Source organism: Oncorhynchus nerka, linkage group LG23 (genome assembly GCF_034236695.1).
Source record: "Oncorhynchus nerka isolate Pitt River linkage group LG23, Oner_Uvic_2.0, whole genome shotgun sequence".
NCBI lineage: Eukaryota > Metazoa > Chordata > Actinopteri > Salmoniformes > Salmonidae > Oncorhynchus > Oncorhynchus nerka.
The window spans coordinates 46,124,077-46,144,715 of NC_088418.1; the positions used below are offsets into that span (position 1 = coordinate 46,124,077).

The 20,639-nt window shown below is 43.4% G+C and overlaps 1 protein-coding gene across 3 annotated transcripts in view; it reads right to left on the minus strand.

The window, feature by feature from the left end:
* The window catches only part of LOC115106927 (transcription factor EC), a 55,524-nt gene that overhangs the window by 23,189 nt on the left and 11,696 nt on the right, over positions 1-20,639 (minus strand). For all 3 annotated transcript variants that reach the window (XM_065008153.1, XM_065008152.1, XM_065008154.1), the window contains exon 2: positions 15,957-16,250. In XM_065008153.1, the coding sequence (XP_064864225.1) occupies positions 15,957-16,223 (267 nt within the window). In that variant the 5' untranslated portion in view covers positions 16,224-16,250. The remainder of the gene's footprint in view (positions 1-15,956; positions 16,251-20,639) is intronic.

Consider the following 20,639-nt stretch of genomic DNA (forward strand, 5'->3'; position numbering starts at 1 on the left):
GTCTTGGCTGATTTCTTTTGATTTTCCCATGATGTCAAACAAAGAAGCACTGAATTTGAAGGTAGGCTTTGAAATACATCCACAGGTACACCTCCAATTAACTCAAATTATGTCAATTAGTCTATCAGGAGCTTCTAAAGCCATAACATCATTTTCTGGAATTGTCCAAGCTGTTTAAAGGCACAGTCAACTTAGTGCATGTAAACTTCTGACCCACTGGAATTGTGATACAGTGAATAATAAGTGAAATAATCTGTTGTTTGTAAACAACTGTTGTAAAAATGACGTGTCTCATGCACAAAGTAGATGTCCTAACAGACTTGCCGAAACTATAGTCTGTTAACAAGACATTTGTGGAGTGGTTGAAAAATGAGTTTTAATGACTCCAACCTAAGTGTATGTAATCTTCCGACTTGAACTGTCTATGATCTTCTCTATGTCTAGAGTCTATAGCCTACCGTATATCTTCAGTTTTTACATTGTCACGCTGATAGTCAGGCTGAACACAATGCAATTACCCCTCACTTTATAGCTGCCTAGACCATACCGACTGTAAACCTCCAACCTTATATTTAATCATGAATGGTTTCAAACCTGATCATCAATAGGTTTGAACCAAGCCTTCTTGGTCTGTCTTATTTCAGGAACATTTAGGTAAACAATGACTGCCGACCATCCTAGCTTCCGCTCAGAGCAGAAAGCGATCCGATAGAGGTGAGATAATGGAAAACAATTGGTCCATTTTGCACCAAATGTCAGGGTAGATGAAATGAGAGGGAACTATTAGCTGGCCTGTCATGGCTGTCTGATTCTGGGAAGCTCATGCTGCTTTCCTATTGTTTTGATTTATATTCTACTCTGTGACTGAGGGAGAAAAGCTGACAGCTCAGAAAAATGGTTTCATTCCGACCAGGGTGATATTTACTGCGTGTTGTGAATCATCTTTCATTGATTCCTCCTATATCAGAGTTACTAAAAGCAGCCCTGCCTGGCTTAGAACGTGCAGACTGGAGATAAAAATCTACACTGGTCGCATCCCTGCCTTACCTCCTCCTCCAGCTGACCGTTTGGATCTCCCTGGAGTAAAATTCGCCCCCAAACTTTTGAAAGTGCACATTAAGTATATATGTGGGATAAATCTGAAAGCCACCGTTCAAAACCTTTCACTCGATATATTCATTACCCCCCCCCCCCCCCCACCCCCCACCCCACCCCCGTAATCTGATTGTGGGAAATCAAATAATGCAATAGCTGTTTAATGAGAACTAAGCAGAACATTTGATCAACTTTGACCTTACAGGAACAAATAATATGTGCTTTGTGTGTGGAGGACAAAGGCGCGTTTGTCCTGAGCGTCTTTGGTCCCCTGTCGTCACACAGTTGCATGTTGACAGAGGGGGACAGGGGAGAGGGCGACAGAGCACACGCGCACACAGGAGAGGACCTGTGCTACCCAGAGGCACCCGGGCGTAAACCTGAGGAGTGAAGGAGAAGGGGGAGGAGGTAGAATACTGTCCCCTTTCTGGTTACGGGGTCAGTCTGGTGCTTTCTGTGCTCTGGTAGTAGAAGCAAGGGGGTAAGTTAACCCACATACAGTGTAAAGCAATTAGGATTTAAGAAAAGTTGCCAGATCATAAATTAAAATCATTATTGTGGTTATGCTCACAAGACACTGTTTGACAGTAACCAGATAATGTGAATACGTTATATGTATAAAAGATCCATGTCATCTTAACAGCTCAACATTCCGACACACAACAGCACACAACTCTCAATGCTGGCATTGCGTGGCCCAGCTAAGTGTTGTTTACGCATTATCATACATCACGGTCACTTGGATACACTTCTATTAGCCTTGTTAAATCTGATACATGCCATGTGTCAGACAAATACTGTGACAAAAATGTCTTACCCAAGGGAATAATGACTGGATATACGTTTTACAAGATCATCACAAGGATTCACGTCCCTTGACTTTTTCCATATTTTGATGTTGCAGCCTGAATTTAAAATGGATTACATTGACATTTTCTTTTGTCACTGGTCTACACGCAATACCCCACAATGTCAAAGTGGAATAATTTTTTTTAGAAATGTTTACCAATTAATAAAATATGAGAAGCTGAATTGTCTTGAGTCAGTAAGTATTCAACCCATTTGTTATGGCGAGCCTAAATCACTTCAGGAGTACAAATGTGCTTAACAAGTCACGTAATAAGTTGCATGGACTCTGTGTGCAATAACAGTGTTTAACATGATTTTTTTAATGACTACCTCATCTCTGTACCCCGCACATACAATTATCTGTAAGGTCCCTCAGTAGAGCAGTGAATTTTTTTAATTTTTTTATCCAGTTTGAATTCAGGCTGTAAAACAACAAAATGTGGAATAAGTCAAGGGGTATGAGTAGTTTCTGAAGGCACTGTAATTGACCTGCGTATTCTGTTTGTTTAACTGGCTTTCATTTTACTTTACTGTCTACTAAAGTTCTATAAATACTTACAATTTGGCTTGCCAGCAAAGCAAATGTATTTTTTCCACTGACAACAGACAGAGGGATGCAAAGAACCATGAAATTTCCCCCAAAGTACTCTACTAGAGTTCATAACGGTACTGTTTTAACTTAATCAAATAGATTTTAATATTCAATCATTTCTTTATAGATTAATACATTAATTGTCCAGGCCCGTCTGTTTAAATTGGATCAATGGACCCCCCTCATTTCTTAATTGATTAATCAGCTCAGCCTGAGTTTAATTTGATATTGAAGAAGACAAGGCCCCAAGAGCGGGGAGTACAAAGTACACCACTGTGCCAGCCTCCCTTAGCCGGCCTGTCAAAGAGGGGCCTTGTCTCCCCTTGTCCAGGGGTCTCTGTCCCAGTCCCCCATCCCAGTCCTGTCTCTTTAGGACCTGGGCCAGGATCGAGCACCAAGACAGTCATGGAGGAAATGTACGAATCAGCTGTACTCTTAGCCTGTCTGCATGTGAAGCCTCTCCTCCTTCCAAGTTCTCCTCGCTTCTAAAACCCTCTGATGACCAGCTGATCTACTCTAATTTGCATGAAAATAGTAGCAGGTGTAGGCTAGCACAATCTATACCAGGGATGGGCAACTGGTTTCCCGTGGGTCAATTCCCCCCCCCCTCAAAAAACGAAAAACACATTTAAAAACTGTTGAGGGTTTCAATTTACACTTGAGAATACACTTGAGAATACACAAGATGCAATTTTGAAATGTGGTTGTGTGACAGCAGTTTTTCTGTGTCACAGACAGCCACTCGATTAGCCCATGTCAGCTAAATTTGTTTAGATTGGTAAATTAGTCTACCGTCCAGCTATCTAAATTTGCTCGAATTATGGTTGAATTACCAAACATTTCTCTCCACCCAATTGCTCTAAAACTGCAACATCTTCTCTCTGCCCCATGGCAAAAATGTGTAGAATAGCAGGAATGTAACTCTAAAACTTTTTCTCCACGGTCCCAAAAAAAAAATGTAATCGTAAGGAGGAGGGGGGTCCCTCAAATGTTTTGGTTAGAGGCACCCAAATGGCAGGGCTGGCACTTACTGCATGTGTGGGTATGGATGGGGGGGTATGCAGAGTTCAGATTTTTTGGGTGGCCCCCACCCCCATCTACGTTGCCCATCACTGATCTATACTATAGCCATTGGTCGAGAACAAGAACGATCACAGGGATTCTAACCTGCAAAAACAATCAATTATCTCTTTAATCTTCATCTCAGAATAGGATAACAGTTTAGATGTTTTTGACTTCACTGAACCCCGAGTACTAACTGCCATGATAGTTCAAACGGTGTTCCGTGTGATGTCAGAGTGGGTCAGCTCAGCAGCAGGCCTCTAAGCCCTTTAAAGGTGTAACATAGCGATCTTTAAAGAGCTCCAACAGTTGTTTCAGCCTGGTCTTTTTAATGTAGCGAGAGACGGCTAATCATCCCAGTGTTAACATTCCTGAGATGTTTCTCTCTACCTCTCCTCTCCCCCCTTTTCTCTCACCTCTCCCAATCACCCCCTCCCCCCACCTCTCTCCCCCTTTTTGGGGGGCTCAGCATCACTATGATCTGATGCGCAGCGGAGAGAGATGGAAAGAGAGCGAGAGAAAGGGAGTGAACACCTGTCTGAGGCTAATGTGACACGACACCCGTCTTTTCATCACACCGGGGTGCGCTCCAGACCAAAAGACTGACTTTAGACTTATTAGGATATGAATTGCAATTAAAGCACAATTTAAAATAAAAGAAAGAAGAGTGAGTTGTAAGAGGTTAGATAGGAACCATAACAAGTGCGGAGGTGTTTTTATTTTACAACAATCACGTGTCTTCCGCTTGAAAGCTCGGGTTAAGGCAATTGAGTTAAACTCTCCTACACTCTTCTCTCCGCCGTGGTATGTAGCGTGAGTTGGGCTAATTACACATGTTTCAGTTCCTTCTGAATTGTGTCCTTTGACATGGAATGCTCAAAGGACAGCTCTGTCTGTGATCAGGCAACACAGGGTATCAGTCTCAAGATGTTGTCCTCAGTTTGAATTGATAACAGGCCTATTTCAAATTGTTACATTTTAGCAGACACTCTTATCCAGAGCAATTTGGGTTAAGTGCCTTGCTCAAGGGCACATCGACAGATTTCTCACCTAGTCGGCTCGGGGTTTTGAACCAGCGACCTTTCGGTTACTGGCCAAATGCTCTTAAAACCACTTGGCTATCCTATCTATAATTCTCTTTGCATGCCATGTCTCAAAAGATTGTCTTTGGACCTCAGTGTCACGCCCTGACCATAGTTTGCTTTGTATGTTTCTATGTTTTGTTTGGTCAGGGTGTGATCTGAGTGGGCATTCTATGTTGGATGTCTAGTTTGTCTGTTTCTGTGTTTGGCCTGATATGGTTCTCAATCAGAGGCAGGTGTTAGTCGCTGTCTCTGATTGGGAACCATATTTAGGTAGCCTGTTTTGTCATTGTGGGTTGTGGGTGATTGTCTATGTTAGTGGCTTGTGTCAGCACAGTTCTTATTATAGCTTCACGGTCGTTATTCGTTTATTGTTTTGTATAGTTTGTTCAAGTGTTCTCTGTTCATTAAATTCACGATGAGCACATACCACGCTGCATTTTGTTCCTCCGATCCTTCCAACTACTCCTCCTCGGACGAGGAGGACGACGATCGTGACACTCAGTGTAAGGGAGAAACCTCAGAAAACCTGTTAAATACTCAGGTTGCTGTCCTTACTATAGCTTTCACCTTTAAAAAAAATAATAATAATAATTTGAAATGCCACAACTCTCCTCCCCTTCTACTTGTTCTATGACCATGTGCGTATTACATGGTCATTAGACTATTAGTGTATAATAATAATATTACAGTAATCATGTAGCCATAACATTGCTGACGTCACCAGACCTTCCCGTGCACGTGTTGTCAATCTCGTAGCCTGTTCTCCTAACTCGACTACGCGTCTCACCCTACAGGATAACCACACCGCTGGAAAAGACGAGTGGTCCTGATAAGAGCATGCCAGAGATGATTATCTGTAGACCAAGTGGTTGGGCCTTGACAAAGGGATATCTATCTAGTCATCCGAGTTCATCAAACTTTGGATGATCCTTTTCCTGGCTTTGTTGTATTATCTAAAAGTGAATTAAATTGTTACAACTTTACATGCACATGGTCCATTCGTGTACTCTATTGAAAATGTTATCGGTGAATTGGTCAAATGCCCATAATTCTCAAAGAGTGATGCCATATTATTTAATATATTTGTACCGTTTGATAATTGTTGTTATTTATTCGACATTATTTCTAATCTTACTTTGAAATGAGTGACACAAAACAATACACAACTATAAACAGCATTTCTGTTTGACTTACCTGCCCGTACCAATTATATTCCAGCATAATGGCTATCGCTTGATCGTAGCAGTGTTTCTTCCAGTTTCAACTGTTCTTAAAATATGATGACTTTTCGCTTCTGTATCTGTCCAACTCTTTACTTTTCCCTGGACGTTGTTGGCTAATAATGCCGTCAGGTCTCGGTGGACTAGCTAGCTTAGCACTCACCCATCAACATAGCACAGCCCAGCTCAGCACAGCCTAGCCACTACACTGTTGAAAGTTTTGCACTCCCAGAGCTTACGACCTGTTGATAATGAACCTGAACCCATTATTTTGAGTCAATGAATTGAAAGAAATAGGGCAAAGAATGAAAGCCACCGGGCCAATTACCGGCCCGCTTTGATGTATTACGCCGCCTGTGCTCCTCACCCAAACCGCTCCACGTCTTTTGTCTTTATCCCCTCTGTTATTCATTAATTATTCTGACCGGGGTCAAGGGTCGCACGGCTAATTGTGCAGACTGTCTTACTTGGAGGATGGTGGGGATTCTGCCTAGTAACACTGACACTCTCCCTCGCTGTGCCTAGCCACCTTGCATTATGCCAATTAATCCAATTATTTTATTTTTTTTATCTTTTACTTTTTCTCCTGGCCCCCTTTGTTTCTTTTGGGTTCTCTTTCTTAATATTTTTGGTTCGTACGTTCCACAACACCAACACCCCTCTCCCCCCTCACTTATTTGGGGGTCGCTGGGGTTGGTGATGCTAACAGGGGAACCATTTACCATTTAGACCAGTGGTGGGCAAACTTTTTAGCACGGGCCTGATTTTTATTTTTGTCCAGGCCGGAAAAAGGGCAATATATAGGTCCATCATCGTTTAAAAAAATAATAATGTTACTCCTTTTTCATGGTATCCAATTGGTAGTTACAGTCTTGTCTCTTACAGTCTTGTCTCATCGTAGTTACAGTCTTGTCCCGGCCCGCCACAGGAGTCGCTAGTGAGCAATGGGACAAGGACATCCCTGCCGGTCAAACCCTCCCCTAACGACGCTGGGCCAATTGCGTGCCGCCCCTTGGGTCTCCTGGTCTCGGCCGGCTGCGACAGAGCCTGGACTCGAACCAAGAACCTCTAGTGGCACAACTAGCATGTCTTTGACAGGAGGGATAAACTCTCTGTGTCATTCATGACAATTTTAGTATTTAAAGAATTTTATCCAAAGTGACTTAGCTTGTTATGTAACATATTCAAACCCACAACTCCTGCTTCAACCAGCCATTGAAGACACTCTCTGTCCCTAACCTTGATTCCCACAAGTCAAACCCAGCTAAAACTACACGGCTCTCTTTGTCCCTCCACAGTGGACTTTTCTTGCGCTTTCCATTTAAATGTCCAACAGCTGAATGAAGGGTTAACCGCCCTGAGCTCTGTCACAGCTTGAGCCAGTTTAACGGCCTGTTGGAAAGGCCACACGTGATTTACGGTATAGATAGATAGTATAGATAAAGTATAGTCAATCACGCTGTTGTCTGTCTTTCTGTCTATCTATCCTACCAAGTAAGGTACTAAACCCCACAATACATGGGTTGTGCACTTCAGAAGTATGTGGCCCAATAAAGAATGGCACTAGCCTTGTCTCAGATCCGTATGTTAGCCAACTCCTCAAACTCCTCTGTTGCCAAATATAAATCAGACTGGAACCAAGCTAGAATAGAATAGGCCTGGAAAATACCCAGTGGACTGCAAACACTGAGAGACATTCTTCTTACTCCCTTTCATTTTGAATTGAATTAAACCCTCATTTATACAGGACAGTCTCATTGAGATAACGTCTCTTTTGCTAGAGAGACCACCTCCAACAAGAAGCACTGATTCGGCATTATACTGTGGCTGATCATGTTGGGATCCAATGATATGGACTCCCCTTTTACTACTGCAGGGCAAGTCATACACCCTCAGTGATTCTATAGATAGATAATGTACTTTTATTTATATGTATAAAGTATACAGGACAGCAAGATACTCCACAGTACAGCATCCACCGATGGAATTAGTGTGAGGATTTGAATTAGCTCAGTAATTGCTGTTGTTTTTTTGCCTGTTAGCTCTTTAAACACTTAGAGGACTTAAGGGATTGTTCTAAGTAGACTGTAGAAAATGAGAGTTGTGAATTTTACAGTTCTATATTGGGCCAATCTTAGTGAAATTTCACATTTGTTTTAACCTATTATATTATTTCAGTCTTTTTTATACCTTTATTTAACAAGGTAAGTCAGTTCAGAACAAATTCTTATTTACAATGACAGCACACCCCAGCAAAACCCAGATGACGCTGGACCAATTGTGCACCGCCCTATGGGACACCCAATCACAGGCAGGTGTGATACAGTCTGGATTCAAACCAGGGACTGTAGTGACACCCCTTCCACTGAGATGCAGTGCCTTAGACCACTGCGCCACTCGGGAGCCCAATTATTGAGGGATTTTAAAATTGAATTTAGTTGCGTACAATTGAAATATACATGTATAAGATATTGCATATCTCATACTGCATATCTTATCATTAATTGTATTTTTGGTTTTTAATTCAGTTTATTGCATCTCCGAAACCAAATTAAGATTTGTATTTATTTTCGATGTGTGACTGTGGCCTTTCTATGCCAGCTAGTCCTCTAAATGCTCCCTAAGTTGTCTAGTGATGGAAATCTCAGATCTAGGGAAAAGGGGACACCTAGTCAGTTGCACAACTGAATGCATTTAACCAAAATGTGTCTTCCTTATTTAACCCAATCCCTCTGAATCAGAGAGGTGCGGAGGGCTGCCTTAATTCACATCATCATCATAATTCACACCGGGGAGCAGTTGTTGTGGGGGTTAACAACGGCAGATTTTTCCACCTTGTCGGAAACGAGGATTTAAAGCAGCGACCTTTCGGTTACTGGCCCAACACTCTTAACCGCCAGGCTACCTGCCACCCTGGCAACAGCCTGTCTGCCTAGGGAGACTAATAGTTGTATGTCATGAACAGACAGACGTGTCTCTAGTCTCACCCCTACTGTGTTCATAGTGGTCTAGTTCATGTGACTGTGTATCACTGCTAGCCTGGTCTCCATGGTTGTCCTCTTCAAAGGGAGTCACCTGCTAGCCTGGTTTCCATGGCTGTGCTCTTTAAAGGTAGTCACTGCTAGCCTGGTCTCCATGGTTGTGCACTTCAAAGGGAGTCACCTACTAGCCTGGTTTCCATGGCTGTGCTCTTTAAAGGTAGTCACTGCTAGCCTGGTCTCCATGGTTGTGCGCTTCAAAGGGAGTACATGCAGCCCAGCACCACTAACTAAGACTGGTCTCAGACTGGTCCCTTTTCCCTCTCCAAAGGTTCGTTCCTGACGCCACTGGTAATAGGTGCCCCAGTTTGGCCTAACTTGGTTGCCGGAGAAGAGACATGGGGATGAAGGGATGAGGGGGCTAAGTTACATCAAATTAGGACAGGGCACAGTGGGTCTGTCTGAAGGAGTTGCAGTCTTCTCTCGCATCTCATCCTCTTCAGATAGGAGCAGGTCATAGGTGACTAGGAAGGACAAGATAAGATCCCACTAGGGTCTTTCGCGAGGCCACTGATGCATTTGACCTGGTGGTGTTAACAAAATCGAGATCACGAACGAATTTTGGAACAATTTGTCTGGTTCGCCGCTTAGAACGTAGGGAAATGATGAAATGTTAAGGGCTTTGCTGAAGCAATTCCTATTTCTCTCAAATATGATCCGCGTGAAATGGACTCCAGGTTCATATTGTCCGTGAACATGACACAAATAATAGAGCATTTATCCCTTGTGTGGTCCCTTTGATGAGCACAGTGGGATAAGGATCAATCCAATAATCAGACAGCAACGTCACCGCCCACAAACCTCCCCACACCAACCACAAACATCCCCCACCTCAAACCCCTCACTAGTACCATAAGCACCTCAACCCACCACCACACCCTCCCACCACTGAGTCCTGATCCCCCCTCTCAGCACCTCTAGCCTCCGGAGACCCCGGCCTCACCCCTCTCTCATTATAAAACAGATCCCAAATCAGCGGAGGGGAGGGGGGCAGATCTTCTCAGGCCATACTAGCCCATGCTCACCGCTCACCGCTCACTGCTCCAGCCACACACTACTGGACTAACTGGTTGCTTATTCTATTTCATGCATTGTACCATTGTAGCTTTTCTTTTGAATCCTATTAGAGGCTGAACTTGGTTTAACTGAAAAAGACTGACGACTTCACTCAATTAGCCGTAATAGGATTAACCGCTGGTATGGGCCGGGAGGTTTAAATAGGAATGGAATTTTGGCAGACACCTGCTACATGCACTGCATTCATCTCATAACGTCTAGTATGTGGGGGGCTGCTTGTTTAATGGGGGCCAGTGTTCCAGTGTGCCGTAGGCCCTGTGTGTAAGTGGATGATGGGGCAGGGATCTGAGAGTTGGCACACACACAGAAGGCCGTCCCTGTCCTGTCTCAAGCCCCAGCATTTAAATGCTGTTATGAATCACATCTGAAAATTGCCAAATGTCAAACAAGATCATTACTTTAATGTATTTAATGAGTTTTAATGCTGGAATGAATTCATGTGTATTTTTACATGTACATTTTGTTTTTAAAGTGCATTTCCCTCTTTTAACCATCGGGGAGGAAAGTACAGTATGAGATATACAGTACCAGTCAAAAGTTTGAACACACCTACTCATTCCAGGGTGTGCTGTGCTAGTGACATGGTCTGTGATTTATTTAGAACTCAAGGCACACTTAACCTGCAAGGCTATCACAGCAGTCTGCAGCGATACGCCATTCCATCTGGTTTACGGTTAGTGGGACTATCATTTGTTTTTCAACAGGACAATGAACCAACACACCTCCAGGCTGTTTAAGAGCTATTTGACCTGTGTACGGGCTATTTGAGAGGGATAGAGTGCTGCATCAGATGACCTGGCCTCCACAATCACCCAACCTCAACCCAATTGAGATGGTTTTGGATGAGTTGGACCGCATATTGAAGGAAAAGCAGCCAACAAGTGCTTATCAAGGCAAAGGTTGGCTACTTTGAAGAATCTCAAATATAAAATATATTTTTATTTGTTTAACGCTGTTTTGGTTACTACATGGCTCCATATGTGTTATTTCATAGTGTCACGTTCTGACCTTAGTTCTTAGTTATTTTATCTTTGTTTTAGTATGGTCAGGACTGAGTTGGGTGGGCAGTCTACGATTGTTTTTCTATGTTGGGTTTTGAGTTCGTCCTAGTATGGTTCTCAATCAGAGGCAGCAGTCAATTGTTGTCCCTGATTGAGAATCAAACTTAGGTAGCCTGGGTTTCACTTTTGGGTTGTGGGTGTTTGTCTTCCGTGTCAGTGTTTGTCGCCACACGGGACTGTTTCGTTCATTTCACGTTTATTGTTTTGTATTTCGTAGTGTTCAGGTTATGTTTTAAAATAAACATTATGGACACTTACCACGCTGCGTTTTGGTCCTCTGATCCTTCTCGCTTCTCCTCCTCAGAAGAGGACGAGGTTCATTACACATATTTTTGATGTCTTCACTATTATTCTACAATGTAGAAAATTGTTTTTTTTTTAAATAAGAAAAACTCTTGAATGGGTAGGCGTGTCCAAACGTTTGACTGGTACTGTACGTATTGACCTATCATGACCGTGATGATTTGCGAGGTCATGAACTGACAAGGGCCTTATTTAGTCTCTTCAATACAGTCTGTTTGGCATCCTCGCTGGTGTTAATGTCTTATTTCCTCCCAGCGATATTACATCTATTCATTTTCATATTTGTTTCCGTCTCTGATACACAGCAAGAAGAACACAGTAGCTAGCCATTAAATACAGTTCAACGGAGGCCATCTTTATCTGGCTAAACGTAGTTAGTGATAAATGTACTATCCCAGGGCTGTCTCGAGCAGGGTGAATGAGATACTGTAATTACACTATTAAACCACTAAACTAACCAACCTTGTAGTCTTGTCATGGTAAATACACCTAGATGCATATTCAATGGGGGTTAACCCGCACAGGGCAAAGAGCTAAAGTATCCAATTAGATGTACAGTTAAGTGATTATGCCGGAGAAGCCGGTGTTTGGAGGATATATTGGCAACAGTGTTGTTCGTCTCGAGCCACATACAACAAAGTACATTTACATATATTTTAGTTTCCCCTTTATCCACTTCGAGGGATTGGATCAGAATCGTGTGCTCGACAGTGTCTCTCCATATGGTAGATGAACTATTTCCCTGACACTGTATTCTGGCCAGAGACAAGAAACCTAAAAAAAAAAGCTGAGTAGCCTAGGTATAGTTCACAGATGCTACAGTACTGTATAGTCATTTCAACTGGCCCTCGGGTCTCCCAGGCAGGCTCAGAGTGTGTGTAGGCCTGCACTATAAAAGCCTTTCTGTTGAACCACAGAGGCCCTAGTTTTGCTTAACTCGGCAAGTCAGTTAAGAACAGATTCTTATTTACAATGACGGCCTACACCGGCCAAACCCGGATGACGCTGGACAAATTGTGCGCCGTCCTATGGGACTCTCAATCACGTCCGGTTGTGATACAGCCTGGATTCAAACCAGGGTGTCTGTAGTGACACCTCAAGCACCGAGATGCAGTGCCTTAAACGGCTGCGCCACTCGGGAGCCCACTGGTTGTGTGGCTTCAATATCCAACGTCTGGCTCCGTCTCTGGATTCATCCCAGCAGAGATGGGGTCTGGACTGGAGTGTATAGATACATAGATAGAGTCCCTCATGCGCCAGCCCAGATGGGTGGTCTGTCCCGATCACTGCCTGAATCCCTAGCTATCCCTCCTAACTACACCTCCCCCCTTTCCTATACCCAGCCCCTCAGTGGGGTCTATAGGGCTGTCAGCTTTGGGCCCCCCACCAACCCCTCCACCTCCAACTTCCCTGAGACAGTCAACATCAGGCATCACCAGGCTCACAGCAGGGGCTGCTTGTGCATAAACAATCTGGATTCTTATCCATCCGTCCCTCATGCCACCCGGCAACCTTAGAGGATACCCTGCTTCTGAGAGGATAGGCCCTCTTGCTATCACTTACACACACACAGGCAAACACATGTGTGAGTAACAAACACAAATGAATACACAGGTGTATACACACACACTCTTTATCGCTCTCTCTCGTTCTCTCTCACACACACACACACACACACACACACACACACCCACACACACACTCAATGGCACACACCGAGACACAAGTGAGGCCTTAGCTCCCCTGAACCAGACACACTTTAACACATGAAAGGCCTCCTGCAGACCAGAGAAAACAGAATTGCTGCTTTGAAGTTTCCCTGACTTCTCCCCAACACCGGCCGCAAGTCTGATTCATTTCTTGCTATGGGTAACCTGTCTGGGCCAACTGCAACAGAGCTGGGAGTTATTGTACTTCATAGACTATAGCCCCAACATCCCCAAACTGGGATATATAAACTCTCAGTTGCATAGCTAGAAGCTAGGGGAGGAGAGAGAGAGAAGGGGGCAGGGGGGAATACTCTAAAGAAACTGGATTTACGCCATAGCGTTAGCACAACCAAAATAAACACAGACAAGCACACACATCTTAACCCTATAATTCCAGTGACAGTCTTGGCTCAGTGGTCCATCAGCACTTTGTGAGGAGGACTTATTCTCAGGACAATACCGGCCAAATCCTGTGGGACAGAATTCCAGAGAAATTACCCTTGAAACACAAAGAACCTTTTTGGGTGGTTCCTGGCTCAAATGTGCGGACATCGGCATTCGTTTTTAATCACATCATGAGATTAACTATCAATGGCAGAGCAGAGACAGGCAAAACGCATGGACAGACACACACACACACTCAGCCAAGCCTCACACAACACACTCATCCATTGCTTTCCTCTCAAAGGTTTGTTTGATATGGTGTGTCTAATCTAATCAAAATACAGATTCCACCACCACCACCGGGCCAGGGACAGTAACAACACTGCCCTTGAACAGAGATAGGTGCCTCACCTCAATTGCCTACTATACACAGCCATATGAGCTCCAGAATGTGACAGGATCAACAATGAGCATCATTCACCTTGTTGATTTATGAATTGGTGTGCCTTCGTTGATACAGTTAAATAAAGGTTAAATACAGTTTAAAATTAAAAACACCCAAACTTTACAACAGATCACAACTGGTCGATCTCCAAGGCATTCCTATTCGATCACCAAACATTCTGGGGAAAAAAAACAACGAAAAATGTACTTTCTTGATTTTGAATTCGTTTTGCTGTTGGCGGTAGGTGCACTCGATTCAGCTGCCCTGCGCGCCGGGTAGGAGAAGTGTTCCCATTTTGAACCACTTCATGTGTCCGAAGGTACCATGTTGGCAGCAACAGTAGCAGGCATAAATCAAATCTACAGCAAAGTTGATACTGTGAGATTTCTAAATGTTTAAAACCATGACTAGAGAGAGACTGTCAACGAATACAGCAAAGAGCTTTTGTTTTTATGAGGGAGTTCGTGTTCAAGTTCTTGCTCGGCACTGTCAACACTTTTTTTCAACACTTTTATATGCCACAACAAGCACTGTGATGAACGAGTAGGAAAGTGTATCGGTAGACTTGCGTTGTTATTATTAGCGGCTTGGCTATTTTTTGGTGTCCCTTTTTGGTCAGTGTCAATGAAAGAAAGGGCGAGTGGAGGAACGTTGAGAGATGGACCATCACATGCTGCGCCCATGATCGGTACAAGCACATTGAAATATCAAAGCGAACTCTGAACCAACAATATTCATTTGGGGAAAAGTTGAAAAGCATTAAACATTTATGGCAATTTAGCTAGCTAGCGTGCTGTTGCTAACTCATTTGTCCTGGGATGTAAACATTGGGTTGTTCTTTTCCCTGAAATCCACAAGTCCTCTACTCCGACAATTAATTCACAGATAAAAGGGTCAACTGTGTTCGTTTCTAGCAATCTCTTCTCCTTCAGGCTTCTTTTTCTTTGGACTTTATATGGCTGTTGGCAACCAACTTTAAGGTGCATTACCACCACCAACTGAACTGGCATGTGGACCTCAGTTAATCTTTCAATCACCCACATGGGTATATGTTCCTAAAAACCAACGAGGAGATGGCGCGTGGGTATATGCACCTAAAAACCAATGAGGAGATAGCACGTGGGTATATGCACCTAAAAACCAATGAGGAGATGGGAAAGGAGGGACTTGTCTAGTGTCACAAATAGGATTCCCAAGTGGGCTCCCAAGTGGCCTCCCGAGAGGCGCAGCGGTCGAAGGCACTGCATCTCAGTGCTAGAGGTGTCACCGCAGACACCCTGGTTCAAATCCAGGCTCTATCACAACAGGCTGTGATTGGGAGTCCCACAGGGCAGTGCACAGTTGTCTGGGTTTGGCTGGTGTATTCTGTCATTGTAAATAAGATTTTGTTCTTAACTGGCTTGCCTAGTTAAATAAAGGTTGAATGAAAAAACATTTGAACCAAGTTCTATTTCAGTGCCTTGCTACGCAGACGCCCGCGAGCAGTGTGGGTGCAATGATTGAATAACATTAACGTGTACATTTATTTCGCAATTCGAGTGTCGGTCTGCTGCTCTCTCCCTCTGCTTAGACTGACCATCACATGCAGGCACCATCAGCACAGTAAAACACAAATGTAAAGCTAATTATTTAAATGTATGCTCACTCAGCTGTGCCTCAGAAGTAATACAACAACTGATCAATCTATTACCGGTGTGATCATATAGCCTACCTCAAATTTTGAAATATGATTGTAAAAAAATGTCCAATGCATTGGCAGGGCAATTGAACCAAAGCCAGTATACAGTGATAATGCCATGGGCCTATAGCCTACTGCACAAACCTCATTGCTACAGAACTGTTTTTAATTAGTTAATGCTGCACAGGCTTACGTTTTTGACTTGAGAAAGTGATCTTGACTCAGAAAAGGTTGGTTGATTTGGTGGACCACTGCTTTACAATGTACAGTAGATTTGTCTATCAATCACATAGGCTGCACATAAGGAAATATTTGTTTATCTCCCATGTGAGAAATTAAACAAGAAGGTTGTCCATACCTTCAATGTGTTGTGTGGTTGATACCAGGCTGGAGGCTGCCTCTCTGTGTAGTAGTCCTCCGGGTATGGGTATGGAGGGTGGGCAGGCCGGGTTGGACAGGCAGGGTGAGGAGGGTAGGGGTAGGGCCGGTGCTGCTGGGGCCACGTATGGGGATGGCGGTGTGGTCCTGGGGGGCCCAAGTATTCCTGCGTCACCCCCCCAGGCTGTCCCCTTAGTTGACCCCTCAGCAGCTGCATCACAGGCAGGTCAGTCTGAGAATCGAACATGGCTCTCCTCTCCACGGATGGTCTTGTCTGGGTCAAAGAGAAACAGGACAGACAATGGCCTTTACAGTCATTAAAACGTCTTATGGCTGCAGGGGCAGTATTGAGTAGCTTGGATGAAAGGTGCCCAGAGGTGCCCAGAGTAAATGGCCTGCTCCTCAGTCCCAGTTGCTAATATATGCATATTATTAGTAGTATTGGATAGAAAACACTCTGAGGTTTCTAAAACTGTTTGAATGATGTCTGTGAGTATAACAGAACTCATATGGCAGGCAAAAACCTAGGAAGAAATCCAAACAGGAAGTGGTAAATCTGAGGTTGGTTGATTTTCAACCCAGACCCTATTGAATACACAGTGGGATATGGATAAAGTTGCACTTCCTAGGGCTTCCACTAGATGTCAACCATCTTTAGAAACTTGAATGAGGCTTCTACTGTGTTGTGGAGCAGGATGGGAGCTCTTTGAGTCAGTGGTCTGGCAGAGAGCCAGGTCCCAGTCACGCACATTTCACATGATAGCGACCTGCGTTCCATGGCTTCTCTACAGACATAGGAATTCTCCGGTTGAAACTTTATTGAAGATTTATGATAACATCCTAAAGATTGATTCTATACATAGTTTGACAAGTTTCTTCGACCTGTAATATAACTTTTTGAAGTTTTCGTCCGACGTTCGGCTGGACCTGCACAAGCGTTTGGATTTGTGTACGAAATGCGTTAACAAAAGTAGCTACTTGGACATAAATAATGGACATTATCGAACAAATCAAACATTTATTGTGGAACTAGGATTCCTGGGAGTGCATTCTGATGAAGATCATCAAAGGTAAGGGAATATTTATAATGTGATTTCTGATTTCTGTTGACTCCATGGCAGAGTCAGATTATTGCATGGTTTGCTTTTTACGTAAAGTTTTTGGGAAATCTGACACAGCGGTTGCATTAAGGAGGTATATCTATATTTCCATGTCTAACAATTGTATTTATCAACATTTATAATGAGTAATTCTGTAAAATGATGTGGCTCTCTGCAATATCACCAGATGTTTTGGAACTACTGAACGTAACACTGAGATTCTTTTATATAAATATGAACTTTATCAAACAAAACACATATGTACTGTGTAACATGAAGTCCCACGAGTGTCATCTGATGACGATCATCAAAGGTTAGTGATTAATTTTATCTCTATTTGTGCTTTTTGTGACTCCTCTCTTTGGCTGGAAAAATGGCAGAGTTTTTCTGTGAGTTGGTGGTGACCTAACATTATCATTTGTGGTGTTTTCGCTGTAAAGCCTATTTGAAATCGGACACAAGATTACATTTAAAACTGTAATAGATACATATATTTTTGAGGAATTGTAATTATGAGATTTCTGTTGTTTTGAATTTGGTGCCCCCCACTTTCACTGGCTGTTGTCATATCGATCGGGATTGCAGCCCTAAAAAGTTTTAAGCCAATGTAATGTTTGGCTCGTTGAGCTAACAATCTATTGTCTGACTGACTGATCATTAAGATGGCTGTCATAGACAGTAATGTTACGACTCCCCACAATAACCCGTCATAAAACATACTATGATACTGTAGGTGCCCACTAATTCTAACCACATGAGATTCCTATTAAAATTAAAGGATTTTGCAAAGGAACTTCCTCTGAAAACTTTTGCCTGATGACAGCAGCCTGTTGAACAGTTTATTCTTGGAATTGGCCCTCATATATATGTGTTGCATATATATGAGTGCCTCCTACTGGTCCGCCAACACCACTTCCAGCAACATCTGGTCTCCCATCTAGGAACTGACCAGGACCTTCCCTGCTTAGCTTCAGCGGCAAGCAGGTTGGTATGCTGCTGCCTGAACATGTATGTTTCTGAAGCTAAGCAGGGTTGGTCCTGGTCATGGTCAGTCTCTGGATGGGAGACCAGATACCTCTGGAAGTGGTGTTGGCGGGCCAGTTGGAGCCACTCATTCTAAAATAATATTCCAAGTGATTTAGGGTGCTGTCTTTCAGATTGGATATTAAATGAGTGTCCTGACTCTCTGTGGTACCCTGAAGATTGCATGGCACTTATTGTAAGAGTAGGGGTGTTAACCCCAGTTTCCTGGCTCAATTCCCAAGATGGCCTCCAAATCATCCCTAGCTTCCAGATGGCTCATTCCTGTAACTGTTCCCCAGGTTGTTGCTTTAAATGTCTTCTCAGTCACCTTACCTGGTCAAATAAGGGTTATAAAAAAAGTACCCAGCAAACATTGGCATGATGTGGGTGCAATGCGAGACTAAAATATTGGCCTCACAAAGGCTGCCCACATTAGGCCGATCCACCTTTGCTCGTTGGCCTCAAGGGCAGCTAGAAATAAAGCCCACCCTTTTGGATTGGCTGCCCTTTACATTGTATCTGAACAATAAAGTTGTTGCTGTCAGATATATATATATAAACTCAGCAAAAAAAGAAATGTCCTCTCACTGTCAACTGCGTTTATTTTCAGCAAACTTAACATGTGTAAATATTTGTATGAACACAAGATTAAACAACTGAGACATAAACTGAACAAGTTCCACAGACATGTGACTAACAGAAATGGAATAATGTGTCTAAGGCACGTTCATGCAGATGAGCAGGGACCCTGGGCATCTTTCTTTTGGTGTTTTTCAGAGTCAGTAGAAAGGCTTCTTTAGTGTCCTAGGTTTTCATAACTGTGACCTTAATTGCCTAAGCTGTTAGTGTCTTAATGACCGTTCCACAGGTGCATGTTCATTAATTGTTTATGGTTCATTGAACAAGCATGGAAAACAATGTTTAAACCCTTCACAATGAAGAGCTGTGAAGTTAATTGGATTTTTACAAATGATCTTTGAAAGACAGGGTCCTGAAACATATATTTAAACCAGAGAAATGTTTGTCACATGCACTTACCATAGTCCTTTCACAGACTTCATCATTCACATTGTACAATATTGACATAGCACAACACAAAAGTTTTACTGGAATGTCATTCTCAGTAATGGTTGCACAAAAATAACTTGTAAACCTAGAGCTACGGTCCTATCTGAAACAAGATGATTCTGAGATAATTGTCTTTAATTTTCCAAACCATCATTGGTTTGAATAGTGTCAACAATTTGTATCTTTTGTTATTTTTTTACTTAACAACTTTAATTGGGCTATTTGTAAACCACGCCCCCAAATATTATGATTAGCCCATGCCTCTACATTATATAAAGTAGCTGGGCTTGGTGTGGGCTGGCCTACTGTATGTTGGGCTGGTGTAGGCTAGACTGTGTTGGGCTGGTGTAGGCTAGCCCGTATTGGGCTGGTGTGGGCTGTCCTGTGTTGGGCTGGTAGGCTAGCCTGTTTTGTGCAGGTGTGGGCTTTGTGTGGGCTAGCCCCTGCCCACCTTGCCCACCAAATACCCACATGGGACCAATGGGGTCATGTATGCTGGGTAATGTCCTTGTCTCTTCTAGTAGGAGATAATGAGTGTCACTGTAGTAATAGGGAGCATCATGTTCTGTATAAACCATTGAAATTACCGCGGCATACTGCATTCAGTTGATACATAAACCAAATCAAGCTGGGCAATTAAATTGGGAAAACAAGTCTGCCAATAAACCAATGTAAATGACCTAAAGTGACATATTGGGGTGAATCCATCCAAATCATGCTTCAGCACAGTGTGGCCTGTCCTTAAACAGTGGAACACAATTCAATGCCATGGTTTACTTTATGTTGTATAGTCCCACAGAGAGATTGTACCTCAATAAGTCAATTCGGGGCCTTTCTCAGTAGTCTATTTTACACATGCGTCAAAGAATTGTCCGCAACCACTGGTACAAGTTGACACTTTTCATCCTCCTTGTGCTTTTGTGCAGATATGGAGACGGGCAACTTCTGCCCACGGTGTGAATCACCTGTGGCACAAATGAGGACCCCTCAGCCAGCATCGGCTGCCCTGGCCCATGCCTGTCTGAATGTCTGTGTGTCATCCCCATGTGTTCTCCGTTAGAGATCAGTTAGTGGAGAGACCGCTTTGAGAAATAAACAGAGCAGAGACTAGAAGGGAAGGGGCCTCTAATAGGGAGGTAAGGAGAGGTGGAAGTGAGGTGGAAGGGAAGGAGAAGTGTGTTGGCCCTAAGCAATGGCCCTTCTCCTCTTCATCCCTTCACACGGAGAGGTAATTAGCGAGGTTCTGGCTGCCTCTCTCTCCCTCTCTCCCCTTCTCTTTCTCTCCCCCTCTCTCCCCTCCCTAACCTCTCTCTCCCTATTCCTCTCTCTGCGCATAACGCAAACACTATGTAATTGCCCCTTCTTTTTTCTGCCGCCAGCATTGCAGAACACTGGTGCTAGATAATTGCCCATTCTATCTCAGACAAAGGACAAATGTGTTGGATGAAGTTGGGTGACGGGGAAAATATATG